This window comes from Electrophorus electricus, chromosome 25 (genome assembly GCF_013358815.1).
Source record: "Electrophorus electricus isolate fEleEle1 chromosome 25, fEleEle1.pri, whole genome shotgun sequence".
NCBI classification, from domain to species: Eukaryota; Metazoa; Chordata; class Actinopteri; order Gymnotiformes; family Gymnotidae; genus Electrophorus; species Electrophorus electricus.
Genome location: NC_049559.1, coordinates 3,262,383 through 3,289,445, shown reverse-complemented (window position 1 = coordinate 3,289,445; position 27,063 = coordinate 3,262,383). Strand labels below are relative to the sequence as shown.

Sequence of the window (27,063 nt, the reverse complement as noted above, 5' to 3'; positions counted from 1 at the left end):
CCCTAAACCCTAACCCTAAACCCTAACACTAACCTAAACCTAACCCTAACACTAACACTAACACTAACCCTAACCTTAAACCCTGACCCTAAACCCTAACCCTAACCCAACCTATAGAGGACTCCAAACCTGAGAACCCTTAGTATTCAAATGTCAAAACGTTAGTTGTACCAAAAAACAGATGAAGCCGATCTTACATGTGTATGTATTTAAAAATCAGATGCAAGCGCTAATGAGAATGATCTTTTTGTAGAGAATGTTTAGACAGTAAAAATAATATGTACTGTAAACATTTACATTATTTATGGTGACGTGAAAGGCTCCGAAACCTTAGTAGGTGTGCAGCTTTCTGGGATGGTCCTGTAGCGCAGATAAACCCGCCTACCGCTAGTCTGCGGCAGTTCACAACGAGCGAGTGCGCAACGTTTGGGTGCTTCGACACACATTTGACAGACATAAAGCACAAAGTGAAAGGAAGAGATGCAAATATGGATGTAAGCTTTTGATACGTCTTGTTAAACGAAAAGCAGTGCAAAGGTTTGATAGAAGCGAGTCTCGGAGGTAAGTAGGCACAGACAGGCAACATTCTCGTTTAGATTTCACATTTGCTGCGTCAATGTTTGAATCTGTAGGTAATGTAAAAAACAACTCGCTGGTCCACCACACGTGTCTGGCTAAATCCAACAAAAAAGTGTAAACTATTATACGTTTATGTTTTATTGAAAAGCTTATTAAGTAAACTTGATCTAGTTTACCCGGGACATCTTTGGAAGAGATTGACAGTTCTTTATACTTTTTTCCACGTCTCTCTAGGGTGAGTGTTAACTAGCAGTTGTATTGTACCATGCATTGTGTAGTGGCCTAACAGTTAATCTGTTGTTACTGAATACCACATTGTGCTAAATATTACTTTCATCACGCTGACAATTGCATAAACGTGGACGTGAACAACCCATGAGAGCTGAAAATATCAGAAACAGTGTTTCAGTTATGGAACAATACTGAGGTCTGACCCTCCCTCCCTATAAATATGTGTCAAGTACATGCTATGCTTATATATTCTGGTTCGATTTCAAACATTTGGTCACTGATACATTGAACTAATGAAACCGGACTATTAAATCTAGAAGTGTGAATAAATCGGTAAGCAGGTGCACGGATGAGTTTCAGACATACTGGAGCATGTTTTCAGGACGCAAAGGCAGATGTTTGAAATTGTGTGGGCTCGCAATCTTTGTGTGCACTCTGGCAAGCATGAGGTTATTTTTGATTTGGTAAAACATTTTTAGTAATTTTAGTAAATATTTACACACACACACACACACACACACACACACACACACACACACACACACACACACACACACACACACACACACACACACACACCTATACCTCAGTCCTGTATCTGTATAACTAGTTTTGAATGCTAGTTTGAATTTTATATCTGCTAGTAAGTGAGGAGTGAAGATACAGCTTATCTCCATGATGATAAACAACAATATTATTATTAATAATATTATTAATACTATTATTATTAATAATAACTATTATTAGAATACTTAGTTATTATTAATCATTATTATTATTATGTAAAACATTGTAATCATATAATGATAATAATTACACTGCTATTACTACATAATAATAATAATAATAATAATAATAATAATAATAATAATAATAATAATAGCAGCATAGCTTGCTTTTGAGAGTTAGCTTTATTATTATTGTGTCTAATTAGTTTTATTATTATTGTGTCTAATCAACATTTCATGTTAAATCAAAGTGTTACTTTTTCTGGCTTGACCATGTAAACTCTTGTTTTGTTTAAGTGTACAAACACCGTGGCTTGCTTTTCCTTTAGCTTTTCATCATTTCCATCACAGCTCAGAGTGAATGTTTGGAATTTTGTATAGAGAGGTTATAGTATTACTTTACAGTGGATTAGAGTATTTCTTTACAGTAGATTACTTTGATAACAGCATTCATTTACAGTAGATTACAGTGATTATTGTAGTCCTTGACAGTAGATTGCAGTATTCCTTTACAGAAGATTATAGTGTACCTTTTTACCTTACAGTATAACTTTAATGTAGGCTTCAGTATTTCTTTCCATTGGAAAATAAATGGTTTTAAAGGTTTTAATTTAATGTATATGAGGACAGCAAGATATATCTCATATCAGATAACAAACTATCACATATCAATATCAGATTATCTGTTTGTTTTTTTTATATACTCACAATTTTTCCTTAAACAGCTCCTTTTAAACTGCAGGTATAATTTCTTTTTTAAAAGAGTGGTGATTATTAAACCAAACTGGGTTCACTGGGATGTGTACACTCAATGGACTCAAGTGCACGAAGAGTCAGAATGTGTGTTTATATATTTGAAGTGCTGCTGTCGCCCATCTGAGGGGGTGTGAGGTAGGAAAAGTGCAAATGTCTTTGGCTCTGTGTGAGGACGCTGGAGCTCTTCTGTTGCTGATTTAGAGTGTGAGGTAGGCAAATGTCTCTGGCTCTGTGTGAGGTAGCTTGACCCCCTCTGTCACTGGTCTTAGGGTGTGTGAGGTGGGAGACCATGCATGCTCTCAGGGACATGGGGGGAAGGAGATATGCTCGCTGGCTGCGAAGAGGAAATCCACAGCCCTGGAGACAAACTTCCTTTGATGTGTGATCTGAGACAGAGAGAAACAGCCCTTGCCTTGAGGAGAGGAGCTGGCTTCCAACAGAGACTGGGGCGCGGCGTGGTTGTGGCCTGGTGACTGTAACAGTGATGCGGTCAGCTGACTGCACCAGCCTCACCTCCCCAGCACATTTTCAGCCTTACGCCTTCACATGTGCACCTCTCTGCTACTATATGCAGTTGGAAGAATTTTTTATTTATTTTTTGTCAGACACGGGAAGACACGGCTTGCACTCGTTAATAAACAAGCTCTTTTGAGCTTTCTGAGACTTACTGCTATAGGTACAGTAAGGCAGTAATGCATTCCTAGCCGCTTAAAGAGCAAGGGAATCACATTATATGAAGGCGACATGCAATAAAAGAATATAATTACTGAGTTACATCCAAGCCCGTGTGTGATTTCGATAGCAGGTTTGCAGTGGAGCAGTGCTTTCAGTAGCTGGGGTGTTGGCTAAACAATAGGAGCAGTGCAGGGAATATCTGAAAGGCTCTTTGGCATAAAAAATTAGCATGTTCATGCTTTGGTCTTTAGGAGCCCAGTAACCATGCAGAACCCCTAACAGGCATGGAGTCCGCTGTGTTTGCGTTCACCTGGGAAGGCAGGGGTGTTGAGAACTCCTTCGTACCCCAAAGTAAACCGAGGACTTTACACCATCACTTGCTGTGTGTTTTCTTAGATACGCTTAAGTATCTGTGGATAGAAAATGAACTGATGTCAGTTATGCAAACAGTACTGCTAAGAAATAATTGAGAAGAAATAAGGTAATTTACTGTGACAGCATGGTTGTACAATATGAGTATCATCAGAGTTTAGTCAAAGGGAAGTGCTGACCTTTTTAGGTCTATTCTGTCTGTGTTACATATTACTGTGCTCTTTGCTTTATGCTGTTGGTGACCTATGTGCTGTCATGCACATAATCCTGCACCGCCTCTTCAGTAATACTGACAGACAGCGCTAACATCTGGCTGGCACCTGGATGGAATAGCCTACTCCTCTCCCCCATACCCTATTAGCCCAGACAGATTTGAGAAATGGGCGTGCAGAAACCAGATTTTGTGGCCATTTGTAGAGACCTTTTACATCAGGCCTCCTGACAATCAGCAGTCCCACATGTCTGTGTGACAGGTGACGCTCAGTGACATTAGTTGAATGCCCCTATGATAGCGGTACACAACTCAGGCAGGTGTGCCTTCTGCATCAGCCTATACGCTTGCCAGAGACACAGAAGGGTGTCATTTGAAACCTGCTAATGACAAGTTTGGAGTTGGCCTGAAGGTATGCATAAGGGTTGTTATGTAGCATGAGTTGTAGGCTGGCATGAGGGTCATAAGTACGTGGTATGATGCAGGTGTGAGGAATGTTCTGTTTGTGTGCTCTCAGGTGCGTAGATCGTTCCACCACAGCCCCCTTCACACAAGCTGACAGAGGGAGACTCAAGTTACAGATGCTAGTGTTCTTGCCACTTACCTAACCCTTTTATGGACAAGAGTGGTTGACAAACGTGGCCTGTTTAAGCGCTCAGTGTTCACTTAAAGAATGCTGCGTTTCTTTTTTTTGTGCTGTTTTTTTCATGATTTTCAGCCATTTCAAAAAGGCACAAGACTCTAGACAGCCCCAGCTCTTTAACAATTTTATGCTAAGCCTTGCATCTTCCTTTAGGATGGTGTACTATTAAAGAAATGTTTTGGGTTTTTTTTACACCAGCGCTGTCTCTTGGCTTCCCTCCTTTCCCACTCAGATTTAGCACAAACTCTGGCTTCTTTGTAATTTTGCTGTTATCTTTCATTTTTCTCTCACTCATTTTTTTTTTTTCCATTTTCCAAAGGCTCTCCTTACTGCCTTTGCTATGGAAATCTTACCTTTAATGGGTTGTGGGTTTTTTTTGGTTTTTTGTTTTTTTTTGGGGGGGGGGGGGTGTACAGTTAGTGCCCCTTTCCGTGACTCCAGGGTTTCCATAAAACCCATCCCAGTTTATCACAGTACAGTGGCATGGTGGGGGAGGCTGGCTCGGCACAGACAAAGAGGAGCAAGCCCTGTAAAAGCTGCTTGCTGGTCAGAGCTCCATGCGCTGATCTGCCCCTCCATTAGTCAGAGTGCCAGCTCAAAGAGGAGACAGCAGGACACTGCATCTTCATCCGCCTGCTTTGTTTGCCTCTGGTTACTGAGCTGGGGAAGCTGACAATGGCAGAAGGGCTTCGGAAAATAACACATGTGGTCCTCACACATACCTCAAGAGTGTGCAGCGGAGCATGTGAAAGGATCCCTCTACACTCTCCAGTACTTATGCTCTTTTTGAATTATTTAGTTAAGTTTATTTTGCATGTTAGATGCATGGCTGACTTGCACACAATCTTTGCCTGGCCAATGTATCTGCCTCTGTGATTTGTGCTGCTTTTATCGGTATTTGCCTAGTATGTTCAATTTAAACTTTACACTAATCAGCAAGCATATTCTTTATATATTCTTTAATATTTCAAATATTTAAATCAAAATATGAATTTAAAATAAATAGTTTTTTTGTCCTATAGAAACATAAAGCCAGTTTTCATAAGCACAGACATGCAAAGGGACATGGTTTTCATAAGCAGAGACGGGGAATTCAGTGTCAGATTTGGATGCTAATTAGCTCCTCTTGTGCCTCATTTCAATACTTTGCTGAGCAGATGTATTCAGTCTGTCTGTTGAGGGGGCCTCCTTTGCACCCTGTTGTGCACCTATTGCCGTTCTTTGTGAGTATATCACAATTTCTCCAGCATGTTATCTGGCCTGTTGTCAAAGCCTGCTGTGGTGTTTTTAGTTTTGCTTGGCACAACAAATCAAAGCAAATGTACAAGCGCTCTAGAGGTTTTTTTTCCCTTTTGGAATCAATTTGGAAATATGATGCACTACATCTAATCCTCTGCAAATTTTGTAGGAAATACAGAAATACAGGAAGTACATGCTGCTGGTATACTAGGCTGCTGGTTTATGAGGCTGCTGTTTACTTTGTCACTTCATCATTTCTTCCCTCTCAGACAATCCTTCAAATTCTGCTTGAATCTGTGCTTGGAACCAAGACTTTGGAACAAAAGGAAATTGCAGAAATGTTCTGAACCAAACATGTTTGATGCTCTTTGATTCACATCTGTATGCACAGTCACTCGTCACACTGCTTTCCCAGTGCGCCTCTAAATTCCCCTTATAGATGAAGCTTGATGTGAAGGAGCAGCCACGTGTTCCTCTATTTCTCTAGAGATGCGTCTTTTGATCATTCCTTTGAAGTTGAACACTTTCTGTGCATGGATGCAATTGATAGAGTTCTGGTACATAAATCATGCTTGGAATTCTAGATATTTTTGTGCTAAATTTTTCAAAAATTTAATTTTGAAAATCTCCATGCTCTGATTGGAAGACTCGCTTGGAAGATCCCCTCTGGTAGATAAATTGCACTGGAATGTAATTGCTGGCTGAAACTGAGGCAATATTTGATTTTAGGTTCTGTGGTAAGTGAACACTTAAAGCTGTTTTTCCACTAAACATTGGAATGGCCCAATTATTCTTAGGTGGCAAGGTAATTCTCCTTTAGAGGCAACCAGCCTACCCTACTTTGATGTGTGGGGTTCACTAATTATGGATTTAAATCTTTATGCCCCATGCCTAATGCTTTCTCTCTTTCTTTCTGGTATTTCAGGATATTAGTAGCTTGCAGATTTATTGAAAATTAGCTGCACATTGGCCTTCTTATCTCTAGTTTTAGGACTTTCCGTCCAGTATTGTATGTTGCCAGTCCCTTATTGACAACTATGATTTACCCAACTGCTATCTCCCCTACTATGTATTGCCTCTATTCTTGTGTGTTATCATCTTGCAGTATTGGCAGTAAAAATCAACAAAAGGCAGAGGCTATGCTTTTCAGGATGTATCTATTCAACCTTGTTTTCACTTACATACCTCTGTAGTGCAAACCATAGAAAGTGAGCATTTCCACAGACTGCATATAGGCATAAATATCTAGATAACTGTGTACAGTGTACTAATGTATCTCAGTGTGAAAAAGCTTGGTCTGGAGACTGCAAGGTTTCATCATCCTTGGATGCCCCAAAGGCAGAGAAGAGAAGGCAAATCCATCGCCTCCAAAATCCTAATTAGCACATCGTGCCTTTTCACTGTGCCGTGACTGGTTGCCTGAATTCAAGAGAGTAAAAATTTAAGCCCACTCCCCCCCCCCCCCCCATCCCCAAGTTTTCTGCAGCTGCTGCTGAGATATTTTACCTTTCCCCCGATCCCCCAACTCAGTTCTCATCTCTCATATACACCCCACCCTGCCCCCTGCACCAAAAAAGTGTATCTTAGCCACCCTTCAAAGGGACTTGCTCTCTCCCCCTCAGAGCCCTCCGGAGGGGCTTAACTTCTCACAGAACAATTGTAGAAGGTAAAGATACCCTGGTGGCACAGGCTAGCTTGCTAACGTTTCCTAAATCATCTATAATAAGGCAGCAGGACTCAAGTAAGGCTCCAGGTGGACTGTTCAGAGAGATAACATTCAGAGAGGGGTATAGACAGAATCAAATGGCAGGCAGGGTGACGGTGGGTGAAGAGGGAGGAAGAGAGGGTGGACCACTTTTAAAGTCAAATAAGGGTCCTGTAGTGTCATCGTGAAAGTCAAGCAGCATCTAACTTTCCTGCTTGATAGGAGGAAACTGCGGTGATAGGACCTAACTTGGGTTTATGTTCTGTTGGCTGTGCTCACACTCCCATGTTGCTCAGCCTTATCCAGAAAAAGCCAACGGCGGTTCGTGCTTTTGCTCCAACCTGACAGCTATTGTCTGAGCTATTGTATTGATTCAGGTTTACTCTTAGTAAGGCAAACAAACAAAACTAGGACTGGCAGAAAAACTGCCTCTGCATATGAGATATAATGGGACATATAATCAAACACACCAGGACTGTACCCAGAATGGACCAGCACTTCTACCACACTCAGTTTAAATATCTTTTGTTTTAAAGATCTACTATATTAACTTTGGGGATTTAAATCACTAGATCACTGTAATGCATACAGGTCATGTAAAGACATTATTTTACTTATTAATAGCTTTTATATCATTTATTCTTTAAGCATTGTAATGCATGTGTAAAATCTTTAAAATGTTAACTAGCAAGTTATGCTAATAGTATCATATGTTAACCATATTCCTTTTCCTTTTTTTATGCCAGTGTAAATAAGATCATTATCTAATAATGCTACCAAACACCCCAAATACACTTTTTCATACATTGCAGTCTTCAAATTGGCATGTACTTATAATGCACTGTATTGTATATTTTCCTGCAGTTCTGAAGTTTTTGAAGGACAGGTAATTCTTCTACAACTCTTCCTGATACTTATATCACATATTCCAGTTTCCCACTGTGTGATTGTGAGGTACAGGCCTGATTCCTTCAATCTTCAGATGTGCTGAGGGGCTGAGAAGAGGATTAAGAAATTCTACATCTGATCTGGAGCACTTCAAAAGAATAGTGCTGGATTAGAGTGCATGTGCTCACAGGATTTCAATTAGCTGGCCCATGACGTTGACCTGATCTGACTCCTTTGGATTTAGCTGGCTGCGCTGTGAGCTAGTAACAGTAGTTCATTGCCATATGGCATGTGATGAGAGGCCAGGGGCATTCCAGAAATGCATTGTTCTGTCTCCCCCTCTCTGATATCAGTAGAGACCCTCACCTTCATCTACAGTTGTCTAATCTGCGATTATGGGAATATGAATCCTTGCTTAGAGGGTTACAGTTGATGTTCGTGAGAACTCCTGAGCATTCCATCCCTGCTCATTTTGGTGAGCCGTGGACATTTGGGCGCCTATATTGAGCTTGAGAAAAAAAACACCAGAGAGCTCTATCTTCTGGTACCAGTCATCGCTGTACAGTACTCTAACTTCAGTGAAATCTGGTCTGACGGGTTTGAGGAGTCACAGGTGAGGATTTGCATTTCGCTCCCTCCAGTGGGAGAGCCTGCCATTCACAAGCTGCTTCACGACCTAGAATATCACGTTGCTGACCTGAGCTAGTTTTACCCACCTGGCAGTGTCTCGGAAAGGAACTCCTGGGCCTTTGACCTAGAGGGAACTGCAGGCCGCCAATAGCCACTTTTCTTCACTCAGCCCTTTCTGCCCATGACCTCAAGTAATAAGATGACATGGATGTTATCCAACAATATGATTGCATGTTTTGTACTGTTCAGGGAGGAAGTTCGGGTTTCAGTGCAGTTCTTGAGTAATGTAGGAAATCTAACTTCGTACACGAGAGACTCATGGGCAGAAGCAGGTCACATTTGACTTCTGCACTTAAATGTGATGCAGGTCTAGTAGGTTGAAATTGTTTTCAAGGTTGAAATTGTTTTTGCATAATAATTCTATATTGGAGATCTGTCCTTAGTTCCTTTCAGTTCATTTTTATCTTTAACATTTTTAAATAGACTTTGCTGTGAAGCAACTTCACAAAGATCTAGACTCAAATATGTTGCACTTACCCACCTTAATAATTCACTTCCCACCATAATGCACCTGATCCAACTAATGAAGAGCTCAAAAGCTGTCACATTGATACGTGATAACTTATATGATAAAACTAACTCACTTCTGGTTTATTTAGAGCAGTGAAATTGCTCTAAAACAGAGGCTTGGCAGGAACAGGATTGACAAGTATTGCTTGTCTATGGATGTTCATGGTACAGTCATCATGCATTTACTGTCACTTTGATATGTCAAATTCTATAGGCATTGTAGAATTCTCTTTGGGCAGAGCAACAACAAATAGATAGCATTATGGATTTACTCAGGTGATATTATCTAGTGTATGGAGGAAAATGTCTTTTGTTGGTGATACTTTAAAAGGCAGTTATTTTGGGTGCCATAGTGTTATTTTATTGATCTTAATATTTTTTGATTGAGTAATATGAAACACAATGAATTCTCCAGATTGCTTCTTCACTCAGAATAAATGCATCCTTAGTTAAACAGTAGTACCTTTTTCCTTTGTGCTCTCCAGTTTAGAAACCATATAGTCCAGAACTTTGGAAAAGGGGACATAAGATAAACTGTTGATGGAATCTGTCTTCAGTCTAGGAGAACAAACAAGTGTGAGGGCAAATACAGAAAGCATGATGGGACACATGCCCTTGCCTGGTACATGGTGGAATATTTGCTTAGTAATTACCTTCTCTGATACCACATGATCCTTGCTAAGGCTCTTCAAACAAAAAGGAAGATTCTTTGACATACAAGCAAGCTTCCTCTTTTTTTGTGATGACTGCTTGCAGGCTGTGATGACAGGTAGAGTTCTCTGCACATACTTCTGCTTAAGAGCAGAAAAGCCATTGTAGCTTCACCCTATATGTTGTTTTGGACTCAAAGATTGAAAGTATCATGTTACCTAATAAGAATGTGCTTCATTTAGAAATGAAGAGACATTTTAATTCCGTTTTCATTCTATGTTGGCAGCAAGGCACATATTTTGCTTTTATGTCTCAATGTGAGATTGTATTAAGAGGTTTCTTCTCCTGTCAGCACCGTCCAAGACTAAGCGAACTGGACCTCCCATGATTATTTTAACTTTAGTTTAAGGTGAACCTCTTTACATTTCTTTTTCAGTAACTGTAACTTTACTTTTTCGGTAAGTAAGAGTCAGTAACTGACTATAACTTCTAACTTCAAAACAATGCACATTAGCTCTACATGATATATAATTTGTAAATCACAATTGCAGAACTGACCCTTTCAATACCGATATTGGAATGCAGTATACACATGCATCCTCTAACAAATCACAAATCAAACCTACCTGATAAGCCTACCTGCTGTGAGAGTCCGGACACTGTGTACTGTGAGAGTCCTGATACTGTGTTGTGAGAGTCCTGACATGTTGTGTTGTGAGAGTCCTGACCAGTCTTGGAATGCATGTGGTTAGCAGAGGAAGCATAAATACTAGTGTGTTAGAGTGACATGATCAGCACAGGAGGGGAAAGAAAGTTTTTGTCTTCTTCATTGAGGGGCAGATCCACCCCCTTCAATCACACCCTCTGTTAGCGATAGGACAAAAATGCACATTTACTGTATCTTTAATTTAATGTACTTTCATCTGTACTTGGACTATGAGTGGGGGATGGTTTTTGGTACATTGCAAATGAAATCACATGTCACTCTGAGCTTGTCTTGAAGTTAGAGAGTACACTTGGTGTACTGTTTGTATTCATGGCTATAGGAGTCAAGTAAATCCTACAGTGATGTCGAAATCATCTACTTTGAATATGCACTTACTGGTCACTATATTTGTAGACCACAACCTACTCCATTAATCTCTGGTCAGTTTCTGAACACTGCTGACCAGATATTAATTGGGCATTGATGGTAATGGCATGATGGTAATGGCATTAAGGTTTTGAGCCTTTGTCAGTCACATGTCAGGAAGCCTAACAAAAATCACAGACAGTGCATGGCAACAAACCCTAAAGCATTGGGGAAAATCCTAGGCATGAGATAATATTAAAGCTTTCTTTAAATAAGTGGATTATTTTTATAGTTTGTCCCAATAAAAGAACAAAAGATAAAAGGCCTGATTCCTGACTTTATTTCCTTTATTCTTATGTGCTTTATTCTTCCCTTAGTGTGTTGTGTAGTAGCTCTGTGCTCTTTCCTTTGGAAAGGTTATATCACACATTGCACCTGCTATAGAGGTCCTGATGTTATCCTCAAACAAATAGCCTGGCCAGAGGACACTGCACAGCCTAGCAGGGTAAAGTTGGACTCCTTAAGAGGAGATATTTCAGCACAAGATGCCTCTATGAGGACACCTGGAGCATTGAAACCAAATCCATGTACCGTTGTCTGTAGGATGTCTTGGTTACATGCGGCTTTGCACCGATGCATTTCCTTACCGTACCCTCATGAGCCTGCAAGATTGTAGCCCTGGCTGGGTTTAGACTTCATCAGCTCCTTATCTCAGCCTGTTTGTATGACATGCTGGAGGTTTGTGGTTTTTTGCAATAGCCCATTGTAAGATCTTGAATCCCTCTTAATTTAATTTGCTCTAAAGAAAATGCTGGATAATCTGGGTAAAGAATCACAAATTGTTACTTAAACCTGGTGGTTTCTGAAATGCTGGAAATTTAAGCTTGTTCTAAATATCATCTTGTGACAAATAAGGTTTGTTTGTGTGTAGGACTGTACATTTCTTATATAGAATTCCTCTGGTTAAATAAATGCATCTGATCATGGTGAACTTTGCATTTAAACAATGTTTTTTTTCCCCTTTTTCTATATTATTGGTAAGATAAGATCAGATCAGATAATAAGATCAGGTGAATATAAAGAAAACTATTATACGTTATGTTACTGTTGATTTAAGAATATTGAGAAAAAAAAATCAGTCATAGCCAAACATACAGGTGGTTGATCTCTTGCTCAACCACCAGCTCCTTGGCTGGTTTTCAGTGAGGAATGGGAAATTGAAATGTACACCTTGTATTTTGGTCCTCTTTATGAATGCAACTACTGGACCTACAGTAGTGATAACAATCTTTTTTAGGAAACCGAAAGCAGTCCAACGTGTTTCAGGTGTGCTGTATTGTCTGAGGAGTCAAGAGCTAAACTGCAACAAGAACTAAGGGCTGGGTGGGACTGCAGTGTCTTCTGAACCCACACATGTTCAGGCCAGTCAACAATGGAGGAGGTCCACTTCTCAGTCTCCTCGCTGCACATTCAACTTTGTCCTCCTGGACATCCTGCTGGATAACCAACAATATCACAATATCCAACCTGTCAAAACTGAGATGGAATGAGATTGGACTGCATCCCGATCATCTTGGCTTGATCTGCTTTCTTGTATTGGATGTATTTTTGCCCAGCTTGCCCTGATTAATATCTCTCATTTAACTGAGAGTCTTATTATAACCCATAACAATCCACACTTGTCCTCCCAGGCCTGTGCTTGGTACTGATAAACCTGCAGAGGTTTGAAAGCAAAGCAGTAGGCTAACCTTTCATGAAGTGGAGCATTAGCTCAGACTATGAGGGGCTAAATAGAGTGGATTGATAAAAAAGAACGTATATAAGTAAAGATCTATAAAATCTAGATCTTTAAAACCTGAAATAGCTAGTTTTTAGTCAGTGATGTAATTAAAAAAGATATACATATCAATGGTTGACATATTAGTTAATTGGTTAACCAATTATCTGGCTAATTAAATGCCTTTTGTGATAATTGCCATTGGCCATTTTTATTTGGCATTGACTGAAGTTTTTTGTTTTGTTTTGTTTTTGCAAAGTTTAGTTTTTTGATTACCTGAGAACATTTAGCTGATTATTTTTTTATTTAGTTGATTCATTTTTTTTAGTTTAAATAAGTGCACTACAGAGTGCAGACCTGCCTAAGTAAACCAAGACAACACAGACAACACAAACAGTTGTAAACAAATGTTTACCATTTGTTCATTTGTTGTTATTATAAATGTTGTTATTATGTTATCTTTTATAAGAGGCCTGCTATCTATTGCCATTGGCATCAGCAATTGTTGACCACTAATTCATATTGTACCTTGCTATATGATGATGGCTGATTACATTTACTTTAAATTAAGCAGTATTTAATACACTTTTAAATGCAAAATACAAATACAGAATACAAAAATATGAATGCATGTGGCTAACAGTAGAAGTCTAGATGCTTTTGTGTGTGTGTGGGTGTGTGTGTGGGTGTGTGTGTGTGGCTAACAGTGGAAGTCTTGATGCTTGTATGTGTGTGTGTGTGTGTGGCTAACAGTGGAAGTGTAAATTCTAATCTGTGTGGCTAACAATGAAAGCTTCAATGCTAGTCTTTAGCAAACAGTTGAAACGTACACATACACACACACACACACACACACACACACACACACACACACACAAACGCATCTAGACTGTTTAGTTCTACTATTTATCTTTAGATCTACGTCACTCGTGCTTCAGTTACAAGAAAAGAAAAAAAATCCATATCTCTTATATCATATGCTGTCTGTACATTGCCTGTGAACTGGAGAGGTGTTTTGTTTCGGCACAGTGCAAGTGAAATGTGTCACATAGACCTCCTGTTGGAGAGTAGGCACTTAGCATGCTGTTTCTACTTGTGGCTAGAACAGTCAAGCAAATCTTACAAAGAGATAGTAAATTAAAGACTTTGCCAAAACGAACCAACACAGATACATTTCAGGGCATGTCAGAGTTGCCTTGTGTATTGTCCTGTGATGTGATGATGTTTGCTCAGACGATGTGTGACTTAAAATAATGAGAGCCTTGTGCAGTTGTCCCTAGTGACTCTAATTCTAGAATAATGACACAATGAGCCACACTAAAAGTTTGGACGACACTGAATGCAGTGTTATTTGCTATTGTGCTTAGCGATACAGTTTTGAGTCAGCCAACACAGTTTTGGAGTAATGCTAAAATTACTCAAACTCACAAATTAAATCCTTCAACTGTGCCTATCAATATATACCCTATACCTGTAATTGTAAAGTAAGATGTAAATCAAACTAAAAAGAATTGGAGAAAAGGATTTGCATAACCTGATCTGCCCTCCGTTTCTAGTTGTACTCCAAGAAAACCTTCAGGGGTCTTAAGTCAAGCGTTCTGACAAATGTGCAATTTGACCCAGCTTTAGTTTCACTAATGTAACCCACAGAAGTGTGCACAGACCAGCTGCTCATCCAGGACTTTTATTTATCAGGCAATTGCATGCTTTTCTTGTAGAACAGTGCTGTACTAAAAAGCATTAGTGAGTTTTTGAATTAAACAAAACTTTGTTAACCTCAAGGAAGTTTTGGCTTTAAAGATAAATTATAGGGTGTCCCATTAATTATGGCACAAATACTACATTTCCCCTGAGATAACAAGATATTAATTCGATTTTTATGCAGTGTTTCAAGTCATAGTGATATGAAATGTAATGGGCAACAGTATTGAACCAAGAAGGGCATATCACAACCCTCACGCAATGTATGGGAATGTTTGCGTGGGACATAATTGCTGTAATAACAAGAATCTTGTTGAAATACTTTATTTCCGTTCTTTAATCCAATAGCGAGATTACCATGGTCACTGCTTAGGTGACCTATATATAAGAGAAGGCATACCTGAGTCAGTAAAATAAAAACACTTTAAAATATACACCTTTGTAGAATATTGAATGCAGAATTTTCATTAAATTAGACAAATCCGGGGTCAGAGAAGAGGTGCCATGATTTTAATGTAGTATATGTGACTTTTATGATGATAATAAAAAAAATACAATGACCATTTAAGAAATTCAAAGCAGATATTGGAGTACACTGTGTATCAAAGGCTTGCGGTGCTTTTTCAGTCCTTGATTTTGCTTTTGTTCTCCTTTACAGGTGCCGTTTTTGGACTCGACCAGTCAAAGAACTGCATGTGTGAGTCTCCACCCAGCAATGGAACCCTGGCCTATAGTGGCCTGGGTCCTGATGCTGACATTTATCATTGATTGGCTGAAAACTGTTCAATCAAGAGACTTTACAGAAAAAGACATTATTTTCCTTTATCCTTCAAGTAAGTACATATACTTCTGTCTAAAACTCACCTTTAAAGGCATAGATATACAAGTTTATGTTGAAAAGGTTGGCTGCTGTTGGGATTACTTTCAAGCCAGTGTGTTTTACTTGAACAGGGGCAGCTAGCAGATGAACCTGGTCCTTTGTCCCTTTACCAGGTGTGCGGGCAGTGAATGTTTCGACATTGTTCTTGATGATTTTCTCCTACAGTGCAAACACTCTGAAGCTCACTTTGGGTCACTCAGATTGCATGCCTTTTTTTCCATGGCTCACACTACTTAGTGGACAAATGGTCATTGCAACTCAATTCTGCAGAAATTCTGCATAACTGCTTATATGTGTAACATTGCTGTTTTTCATTGTCATTACTATGTCAGCTGAAGGGAGGGGGTGTGGTTGACTTCCACGTGGAGCTCTGCTTGTTACCAGATTCAGCTGTTGTCCATTTAGTCAGAGAGTATGAAGGACCTGTCTTGCCAGGGGTCAGAACTAAGCTTTCTTTTTTTGCCCCACAAAACAAAAGCTTGTATTGAACAAGTGAAAGTGTGTAAACAAGCAGGGTAAAAAAGTGAAATAAAGCAGAGAAATAACACGAAAGTCCTGAAGAAAGGTAGATTTATTATTTCGTGTGAAGAAAAGCGAACAAACCACATTTTTACCTGAAGGGGAAATGATGCACACTCTTTTGGGACAATTCTTTTTTAAGGTTTGGTATGTTAAAATGGAAATATAAATGTTACTGCAGCTACAAACATCCAGAATGGGAAGAGAATAGGGATGGGAATGGAACATATGGGATGGGAATGGAACATATTGGATGGGAATGGAATATATGGGATGGGAATGGAACATATGGGATGGGAATGAAATATATGGGATGGGAATGCCAGACAGATACAGCAGTTATACAGTAGAAGCTTATGCATTTTTGAGGTGGTTCTGTGAGGTTGTAAGTTGTGTACTCAATGTATTAGCAGTTCACATGAAGGAGCATGTTCTCTGGGATCTTTCAAGTAAGATGATTGTAATTTCCACACTGGCTACCTGGCAATTTATTCGGTCATCTTTTACAGTTATTTGATCTTTTAGGTTTCTGTGAAAAAAACAAGCATGTGTTTTAGATGAGAAAGGAAATCTAACTCCCAGCTGTTGCTGAGATCACACCACAGCTAGCACCAGGCATGTGCTGTGGGATATTCTTGTGGCACAAGCTGGACATCGCATAAATATGCTTGCCGCCTCTCACTTTATAATCTTGGCTGTTAATCTTATTTGACTGGTAACAGAAGAGGCCTGTTTCTAGTTGGTTAGGGCAACCAGACCCTCTGTCTCATGTACAACATGCTTGATCGGCTTGGAGTTTTAATACAGGACAGCCGTGAGGCCCTCACATAGGATCCTGAAGAATGTCACATATCTCCCTCATTCCCCCACTTGTGGTGCTTGTAGTAATCATCATTAGTGACAGAAAACAGTTGCTACTGCTCCTGTTTCTTCATACTCTTTATACTCCCTAATCAAGTTTGACCAGAACAGTCTGAAAATGTTTGATCCATTTACAACACAAAAAGTATTCTCATGAACATTGGCATGTTGGTCCTTGCTTTGTAGTGACCTGCTATCTGTAATGGACTGTACAAGCATAATCTGTCCTGACCAGCGATATTTCACAGTGCAGCCTTCGTTACCAGTGATTCTGTGAGCCTCTGATCCCAGGCCAAGCTCAGGGACACAGCTGGTATAGCAACTGTTTTAGGACTCCTCTGCACCCGGCTGTATTCTCCCCACCAGGATATTTGATAGGAAGAGAAAAGTTAAGAGCCCATTATGGTGGACCCTGAGCGCTGATCACTGTAGCGTCCACTGCCTGTGGCTTAGAATTAATACTTCTGCTAACATACTGCTTCAGGGACCATGAAGAAGGCAGTAGTCTGTAGTCTGTTATGCTACTTGGATATCTGCTTTCATGCATGCCATTTCCCAAGGGCAGCAATTGGCTTTTGGAATATAAAGGTCATAATTACTTTCACAATTTAAGAAATTGTTCCAAGGTCTTTCCAAAAGAATTACACCAGGCCACTAGATTTTTTGCTGTCAACGTATTTGTACCATCACCAGCTCTCAAAGCAGATGTGAAACACTTGAAATAGGAGTGTTTCAAAACTTCACATGAAGGCACTGCAGAAATTACTTCTGTTGCAGTGTAAATCAGTGCCTTTTAGAAGATCAGGGAATAAGCATTTAAGATCTCAGTCTCTTATCCCACAAACAGCCAGACCTCCCAAGATTAGTTTAGCAATGTGCCTGCTTTTTGGGATGCAGCTGGAGACATCCGTGTAAGCTAGATGCCACCCTTCTGGCCTCAGTGGGGAATGTGTGTGTGTGGGGGGGGGGGTTTGACTGGAGGGGATTTGGTTGGAAGGAGAGATGCGTATCAGGGAGAAGAGAGAGAAGCCCAACTGTAGAGTTGGTGAGAGTATGTCATTTGTGACTTTACAATTTTTGCGTAAACTCCGTACCTGCAGCTGATGCATCTAAAGTAAAAAAAGCCCACAATTGTGCAAATTAATGTGACCCCAATGTTGTGACCCCTGCCCCCCTCTCATCACAACAGATGGGAAGCATCAACATTTTCTCCACTGGAGACCATTTAACAAATAAGCCACACTCCTCCTTGAGCTTTCAATTCAGCACATTATGTATTAACAGATGAAGTACAGTAGATGGCACTGGTAATCTAAAGAGGGTCACTACTAAATATTTTTATTTAAGCAAATAGAATTTTTCTATTCCCTGCAGGTTTTGATGGAAATTAATTTATCCTTTTTTATATGAAATAATTCATATATATAAGAATTTGAGAACGATGCCCTTCTAATCTGGTGTCATTATTCAATGTGGGCACCAAAAGTCCACATAAAAAATTTTAGGGAGTTCTGGAGCTAAAAGATAACAGTAATGAATTCAGCCAAGCTACTCATGGGTTTCAGGACTGTGTGTGCAGTGTCAAAAAAGTTGTGTCCATCTCTCTACTCTCAGAGTGAAATACAGCCCAGTGCTGCAGAATTGGTTTTAACTGGTGCATGACTCATATTTATCAGGAGTGATAAGAAAACAGTCAGTGCAGAAGAACTCTTTGGAGCACTCACAAGTCTGATAAGATTAAAATATATTAAGATATTTACAGAAGTGTTCTTCTAGGCTAATAGTTTTTCCTTTGCTCGCAGCATTGATAGCATTAAAAGACTGTTAAAAGTGGCAAAAGTGGCAAAATGGCATTGAACTAAATATTAATTGCTATTCTTTCTTTTTTTAAAATACAAGAGTTTTTGTATGGCTTTACACAAAATAATCCTCCAGAGATGTAAGAAACAAACACCTAGTACTCCTAATTCATTTTTCTAATACACAGACTGGATATTTATTTTAAATCATTGCTCCATTCACAGCTACTCCATACCCAGGAGGGTTCAAGTGTTTCACATGTGAAGAAGCAGCCGACAATTACCAGTGCAATCGCTGGGCACCCGACCTCTACTGCCCCAAGGGTATGACCATCCGCCTCACAGAACATGGCCTTTTATCAGAACACTGGCTGGCTGCCCTGGAAACCACGGGAGCAAAGCCTGTCATCTGCATTGAGAAAGATGCTTCTGTTTAGCTGCTCCCTCAAGATCAACACTCATCAAGGAGCAGCAATGTAACTAACAAGCTAACGTCAATCACAACATTTATCTGATTATAATTATTCCACTCTACTCCCTCATGGAGGATTTATTTCTGAGTAGCGTGTATACAACTTGGCTTACAAATTGTATATATACAAGTTATTATCTCTAATTTGACACTTAAGTGTAATATCATATTTGGAGAGAGTAGTCAACTTTTCTTTTGCTCCAAATGATAGTGGGTTCAAAGAAATCTCCTTGTATCCATTTATTACCCAACATGCTGTGTTCATTCACAAGTGGCATGCCCTGTGAGAGGGGCTGAGCATCTCTGGATCTGATTAGCAGCACTCCGGTAATGACTCACAACCCCCCTTTAAAACACCCTTCTGTAGGCGTCACAGACTGTGCCCTCTTCCTGTCACGCTTTTTAGTGAAATTCATTAAAATGCTGTAAGTGGGAGTGAACTTCATGAACGTTATCTTGAAATATGGCCAACCGTTTTAGATAAGAGCAGGTCAGAATAAAAAATACTTGCAAACGAAAGAAGCACCATTTCAGTTTAAGCCACTAGTCTGTGGTTGTTTTGTTTTTGTATTTTGACATTCTCAAGGTTTTGGCATCTGATTCCTTTGCACCTGCAGAGAGTAAGTACTGCTACACACGTCACGTGCTGGACGGGGATGAGGCCAGCATATCCGTGACAAAGCGATGCGCGACGCTGCAGGACTGTCTCACCACAGGCTGCATGGACATGGAACATGAAGGAAACCGAGTGAGTGCGTGTTTTCGTCTGAACACAGCCAGTGTGTAGTATGGGAATACTCCATTTTAAACACACACTGTTGTTGTTATTGTTGTTGTTGTTGTTGTTGTCTCATAGGTTCTTGACCTGACGTAAAATGTCCAATAGAGATGATCATACAGGAAGCTAGCAGGATGATAGTAAACATTCTTGTCCAACCCCACAGCCTGGAGGACTAGGCACAGCCCACGGCACTTTCTGTTAATCCATAACCCCCCCAAATGACTTCATTGCAGGTGGGAGTGAGATGCAAGTTAGACCGCTTTCCCATGGCAGGCAACCTGCCTAATCTTCGCTGAAATGCACATTTCTCTATGCTGCCTGAGGTCATTGTCTGGCTTATGTCTTAGCTCTCAGTGCAACGCAGGGCTTTTCAACAAGGCGCTAAGAGGGAAGCCACAGGAGAATGGGAGATAGAAGTGGGGAAACAGAACATTGGGAAAGGGATAAACCCTTTGAAGAATGACAGAACAAACAGAAGGCCCTTTCAATCTTTAGAATTTCAGATATTATTGTTTACGGCCATTTCCACTCTGATGTCTGGAATTCAGTCAGTTGTTTGTTATGCCCTTGACTGCAGGTAATCTTTTAAACCTTTGGGTTATGTCTAACAAAGCTTGTGTTGAAAAAGCCACTGGCCCCATGCTCTCTTTGTGCCTTTTTGCTCTGTGCAGGTGTGTGTTTCCTGCTGCGAGGGGAACATCTGTAACATGCTTCTTCCCTGGAATGAGACAGATGCAGTCTTTGCCACCACGTCCCCCCTCAGCGGAGGCCAACAAGTCGCCATGCATAACGCGTTGGTGCTCTCCCTCTTCGTCGATTTCGTCATCATCCTCAGCTACGCATAAGGACACAGACTGAAGTCACGGGTTACACTATTATTAGGACTGGACCGACTACAACCACCCATGAGTTGATTAATGTAATCATAGGCCTTATCTCCCACAACGGAAGTGTTACTTTTGAACTTTTTGATCAACACCTGTCAAATTTGTCTCATGATATATCCAGGATCTAAGAAATCAGTTATCTTTTTAAGAAGACATTTCTTTAAGTAACAGCTCTTGTTGTTTTCCAGGGGCAATGGTTAAGCCAAGATGATGTTTCCCTCAGCATGTGCTGACCTGTTGAAAGGGCCATGACACCTGTTGAAAGGGCCATGGCGTATTTATAGTTCAAACAAAACTGTACAGGTATGTTGTGTATTGTAATTTAGATGTATGATATTTATTTTTGTACCATATGTTTATTGTGGAAAACTGATGAGTGAATGGCTTTCCTGATGAGCAATGACTGTAGCCACAGCAGGAGTGTGGGCCACATTTATTCTCCTCCCATCAAGAGCTAATACCCCATGATTTTTTATTTTTTTTTATTGATGAGAAAAGTATTTTATCAGCACAGAAAGAGGGCCTGTGTGTCATGAAGGAGCAGCAGGTTGTTTTTTAAATACATGATTATATTCCCTCATTTTTATTCCAGAAGATCTTCCATGTCACAAACCTTTTGAAGCACTTGTGTACAGATGTGAGAGGTGTGTCTTGTTTAAGCATGAGGAGTTGTGAAGTATTTGTAATGAGCTTTGTTTTATTTGTAACCACTAGCAGTGTGTTTTACTGTGTGCAGTAAAAGGGCCATGTGTCACCCTTGACTTTTTGTGTTTGTTTAGCTCTGTTATGCATTCTGCTCAAGGCTATTATGTATACTGTGACATATTTTCAATTATTTTTCTTTGTTGGTAGTGCAGCCATCAAAAAGTGCAGCGTTTGCAACTACAGTGTTATTTTTCTTTGGGTTTTATGATTTGTTTAGGAGACCTGCCCACAGCTCAAAAGATAAATTATTTCCTCTCTCACTCTCTCTCCCTCATGCTCTCAAATAAATGCCATGACATATCTGGTTCCTTGAACTTCTGTTAAAACTAAAGGGCATACGAGTTATTGAGTAGTAACAAAAGGGCTAATAATAATCTGTTTTATCCTATGTGTCACTCAGGTAATTATACTCCACACAAGACAGTGCCAGTTAGAAAATGCTCTATACAAGACAGTGCCAGTTAGACACGTTCCCAACAAGAACACCTTCAGGGACAACCAGTGGAGGTTGGCATAACTGACCTATTTACTGACCAAGCAAGCGTGCTGCATCCCAGCCAATGCCAAGTTTTCATAAAACATAAATCATTTTTTGTTAGATTTTTTTGTATCATTTCTGTAAATTAATGCCTGTAATACTGGATATCCTCAGTGTCTTTGACCAGTAATATTTACATATTATGTACAGTTGAGTGTGTTGAGTCTTGTGTCTTCTGCAAAAATATCTCCTTTAAATGTGCCAGACTGTATTTACATCATTGTACATGACTGACTATAAACACTAATCCAACATACTTTTAAGAATAAAAATATTTGATAACTGAATGGCTGAATTATTATTTTTTGTGTGAGTTGGTATGGATACAAGAGATTAATCCCTACACAAAATGTCTGAGTTTGTGAATACCTGGAAACGGTCAGACTGTAAATGAATGTCTCTCTCATCCTGTCTGCTGTCGGCTCCTTGCCACTTTCCATTCAGCCTTTCCGCATGCTGCTAATTTTCCATCCATGCAGCTCAACTTGGAGTCCATAAATCTGCTCAACCATTTCACTGCGAGTTATACTGTGTATGACTATGTATGTGACAAATAAACCAAACTTGAACTTGAACTTGCTGTGGGATTTTAAAAAAATTATTTTAGCACTTCAGTCCAAACAGTCAAGCTCTCCTGCAGTGCATAAATATAACCCCAGACTCAGTGGTGGGTGGTGACATGAATAGTGGCTCATCTTTGTGTGGCGGGTAGGCTACATCATCTGGTTTGATCGAGGCAATGGCCACCAAGACCCCGATAACCACAACAGCTATTTGTTTAGCAGTCTGTAGCTGCTTTATCTCCTGCTTCTTTGTCAGAAAGTTGTTCCTACTGTGCTTTTGCAGAATATGGATTAAGATGAAACCTGAGCACAAATCTGTGTTTATATTATTTTACTTGTGGCATTAAAACCACTAGAAAATAAATAACAAGGATGCTTGTCAGTACCAACAAGTCATTTATGTTAAGTACTTTGATCCCACACAGAAAGGTTGAAATGGGGTAATGTGACCTCCATTGAGCCTTATGCCAGGGGTCAAAGGTAACCACCTAGTGCTCCTTTGTCCATTTGTGTCACAGATGGACTTCGGAGTGAAAATTAAGTTGACTTTGTCCATTTATGGAGGATGTTTGGTTACAATCTGTTATTGTAAATTGAGATTTAGACTTAAAGTGATATGTTGATGAAGGTGTTCCTCCATAAAAGTGGAGGCAGACAATAAGCTGTTTATTTAAGCTCCTTAAAGGCTGTAAGATAAGAAATTGAATTTCATGTGTCGTGTCACAGAAGGGTGGAGAGGTAGAAAATCCTGGAAGTCCAGTGTATTCATGATATGTCAGTTTAAGGACCATTTCTTCTCACAATATAAATGACATTTACTGATATAACTAAATTAAGGTTCCTTTTAATAAAGCACAAACTTCAGCATTAATTAACCACCAGTAATGCTGGAAGATCTCAAGCTTCATTGCTCTTTCAGCAGGACAGTGATCCAGTAATGCTGTTAAGTACTTTTATGTATTTATTGATTTACTTATTTTGTCCTCCTAAAAGGGATTATTGTTTAGATAAATAGTGCAAAATAACACAACCCTCTTTTTGTTCTCTGTTCACTGTAGAAGTTTAAAGTTGCTCTGCAGTCTTGTCCTGTGTGTGGCAGAACTAATCCAGTTTCTCACATCAGTGTATTCAATAAAAAGTTCTTCCCATCTGTAAGTCACTTTCCAAATGAGCAGTAACACGTTTTTAATGATCTCTGACCATTGCCTCCTGGGTTTCAGGTACCTTGTCTGGAGGTCCAATATAGTTAGGGGTCACAACTGCAAATCCTGTTGAATATGGCCATGCTGCGCTTTTCATAACCCTTATAGAAGAGTTTCAGGAGAGGTCAAACAGTTCTGGAAACAAAAGCAGGACTTCTTCACGGTGGGAAAGAAACAACTACCAGCATTTTGAGTGCTACCAAGCAGACCCAGTCACCATAATACATGAGCAGTGACTGCGAAAACGGTCACACAAGAAGCAAGCAGCCTTTCTTTCAGAATCTTTTAAGATCAGTGTGTGAGTGATTGTAAAAGCTGATATCTGTAAAGCATCCTTGAGTCTGAGAAAGGCACTATATAAATGTAAATAATAATAATAATAATAATAATAACAACAACAAGATAAGCACTAGCACTTGTAGTAACTTTAATGCTACCCAATAATTAGCTAGTGGGATGAACTTATTACAGTACATTATGCACACAGATCCAATGCACATTACAGTAGGTACCCAGGATCCCCATAGAAAGCCTCTGTCCTTTTGACCCAATGTTTGTGAGCACCTGCAAATATCTGCTTTTATCCTATATTCAAAGTACATGCGATGAAACTGCAAGGATATCACAATGTATATGTTGTTCTTAATGGCAATTTAGTGCATCCAAAAATCACAAAATCAGAATCTTAATTAAGGGGTGTTGACATGATCCAGTGTTGCTATATGACTTGACAGAGAAACAAATCACAGAGGAAGGGAAAAACAGACATCTCATCATCCTGAGAATTTAAGGGGATGAGGCAGTATGACTGCTACAGAGTGTAATGGCAGTCCATGACGGAAGTGTGCAAATAGCCTTCAAAGGAAAAACGTGATTAGGAGTGTTCCAGTGGAAGGACCTCAAGGACAGTCTAAAGTCATCTGCAGTGTTCTGGGAACAGTGCAGAAAGACTGGGATTGAGAGGCACTAAGATATTTAAAGTCAGAGCTGACCAGTACTGGTATTCATGGTTCTGTTTTCCCCAAAATAAAATTATGGATGCATTTCCACAATCCAGTAACAAGAAAAAATAATACTGCACATAACATCTCACACAGCCTCTTAGCATCTCAGTCTCTATTTTTTGCTTTGTTTTGAAATTCAAATGAAATCAATTACTCAGTATAAGTAGGAAAAGTTACAATTGGGCCTGAGAATAGGCAAATTAGTAAATGCACATTCAAGGACTACTCCGCAGTTCAGCCCTGACCTCTGTGTAATTCTTCTCCCCGGTGTTTTCAGTATTTGGAAGCAGCTCCAGCCTTCCCCACCACACTTCTCCCCCTGTGCTTTACAAATCCACACTTTAATTGAATGAGATTCTTGCAATGAGAACCTTAACAGGATTACGAAGCAGATTACATAAAGATGAATAAAAGGAGAGCACAGGCGACCTAACAGACCTGGATTACACTGGCTACTGCTGGTCAGGAAACAGTGGCTGGCTTTGTGATCACTGTGAAAACAAGCCCAAACAAACCCTATCCCAAATCCAAACGATCCAAACGCATACACAAACCAATGTGCATGGCCCCCTTCTGCACCATTACACTGGCTAACTAGTAAATGGCAATGTTATAAATAATATATAAAGTTTATATACATATATACAAACTGTGAGAGACAGAGAGAGAGAGAGAGAGAGAGTGAGTATAGTATAGTAGTATAGTACCGATTTGGACACAGGTTTGGACACACCTGACTAAATGTTGTTTTCATAGTCTTAAAGCCAAAAAAAGGAATCTAATGGTGTAAGGGTCGGTGCCAGGTCAAGGCCCCCTCCGGCCACCAAGCGCAAGTCAGGCACACCACTAATCAGCCTTACAGCTGGGCTAGGCCTATATAAGCCCAGTAACCCAGTCACTCACTGCTGGGTCTTTGCCAAAGATCTGAGCCAAGCTCCTAGCTGGTAACTTTGGGTATTGAGGTGTGTGAGCCCTCGTGCTACACTTCACTTCTGTACTGCGAGGGTGTCTGTGTTTTTACATGTCCCCTCCCCTCCCCTCTCCAGTTTTCTTCCTAAAATCTTGTTTATCTTTTAAGGCTCCCCTTAGCCATTACAGTTACTCCCAGTTTTCTGGTTTTGTTTTGGAAGTTTTAGTTTAGTTTTCCCCAGGGCATCAGGGAAAATTATATATCTATATATCTATATCTATATATATCATATATCAAAAATATGAACGGCTAACGAAATACAAGTTGAAGAAAAAGAACAGCAACAAAACAAACTGAATCACAAGTAGAAGGTTTTATCAATGTATTGTACAGAGGTTATCATTTACAAATAATCTTACTGGTATAAATTCCTTCACGAGTGACGCAGGCCAAAATAATAACCAAAACCCACACTAATGAAATAAAACTACACACCAACTAATCCTAACAACACAAGAAACATACAACAGATTTTCCTAACTCCCTAACACAGAAACAAAACCCACACCCAACAAAAATGGAAGTCACTCCCTACCACCAGTGTCTAAGACCAAAGTACCAAACAAACAATTTATACACTCTTTACAAAATCTATTTATGTATATAGACACAGCTACCAAAGCAGGAGGGGCAAAGCCAAAGTCAAAGTCCAAAAATGGGGAAAAACAAGGTCATACAAATTTTCAATCACAGCTAAACAAACTCAAAACTAACAAACAATCCCCTTTTTTTTCTCTCTTGCTACTGGGAGGGGCCATTAAATAGCTGACACAGTTGGCTTGAAAACCCGGCGAGGAACAGGGCAGAGTCTCAAACAGGGTGGAAATCCTGGCAGTGGACCTGAAGCACATGCACCAAATGAACACAGCACATAACACCCACCCCCATCAGAGTGAACTTCTTAGAATTCACAAAACAAAAACAAAAAACCCCCACTAAATTAGCACCATGACAGAGCATCAGCTACCACATTGTCAATGCCCTTCTTATGCGCTATGTTTAATTTAAAACCCTGGATGATCAAAGCCCAGCACATCAAATGCTGGTTTGCATTAGCCATGCGCTGGAGGAACACTAAGGGGTTGTGATCAGTGTATACAGTAACTGGTTCAATATTGTCACCAAGGTACACTTCAAAATGTTGTAAAGCAAACAGTAGTGCAAGGGCCTCTTTCTCTATTGCACTGTATGCTATCTGGTGCTTGTTAAACTTGTGTGAAAAATAACAAAGGGTGTGATCAATCCCACCAGAATCCTCTTGTAGGAGGACCACACCTGCGCCAGTCCCGCTGGCATCCACCTCCAACTTAAATGGTCAACTGAAATCAGGAGCAGCAAGAACAGGTGTACTAATTAATAGACACTTTACAGACCCAAAGGCCGCTTGACACGCTTGTGACCACACAAAGGGAACATTTTTATTGGGCAAATTTGTAAGAGGTGACACAACATCA

General features: G+C 39.9%; 1 protein-coding gene across 2 annotated transcripts; it reads left to right on the top strand.

Moving 5' to 3' along the window:
- The first annotated feature begins 439 nt into the window (after nucleotides 1-439).
- Nucleotides 440-22,157, top strand: lypd6 (LY6/PLAUR domain containing 6). 2 transcript variants are annotated; one of them, XR_004775609.1, is made up of 6 exons: nucleotides 440-561; nucleotides 15,087-15,261; nucleotides 18,713-18,811; nucleotides 19,577-19,707; nucleotides 20,412-20,659; nucleotides 20,816-22,157. XR_004775609.1 is itself a non-coding variant. In XM_027010034.2 (5 exons), exons 2-5 carry the CDS (start codon nucleotides 15,144-15,146, stop codon nucleotides 20,583-20,585), a joined length of 522 nt encoding a protein of 173 aa, XP_026865835.2. In that variant the 5' UTR covers nucleotides 440-561; nucleotides 15,087-15,143; the 3' UTR covers nucleotides 20,586-22,157. The 2 variants fall into 2 exon arrangements, 1 of the variants encoding a protein (XP_026865835.2); XM_027010034.2 differs by having other exon boundaries at nucleotides 20,412-22,157.
- The last annotated feature ends 4,906 nt before the right edge of the window (nucleotides 22,158-27,063 follow it).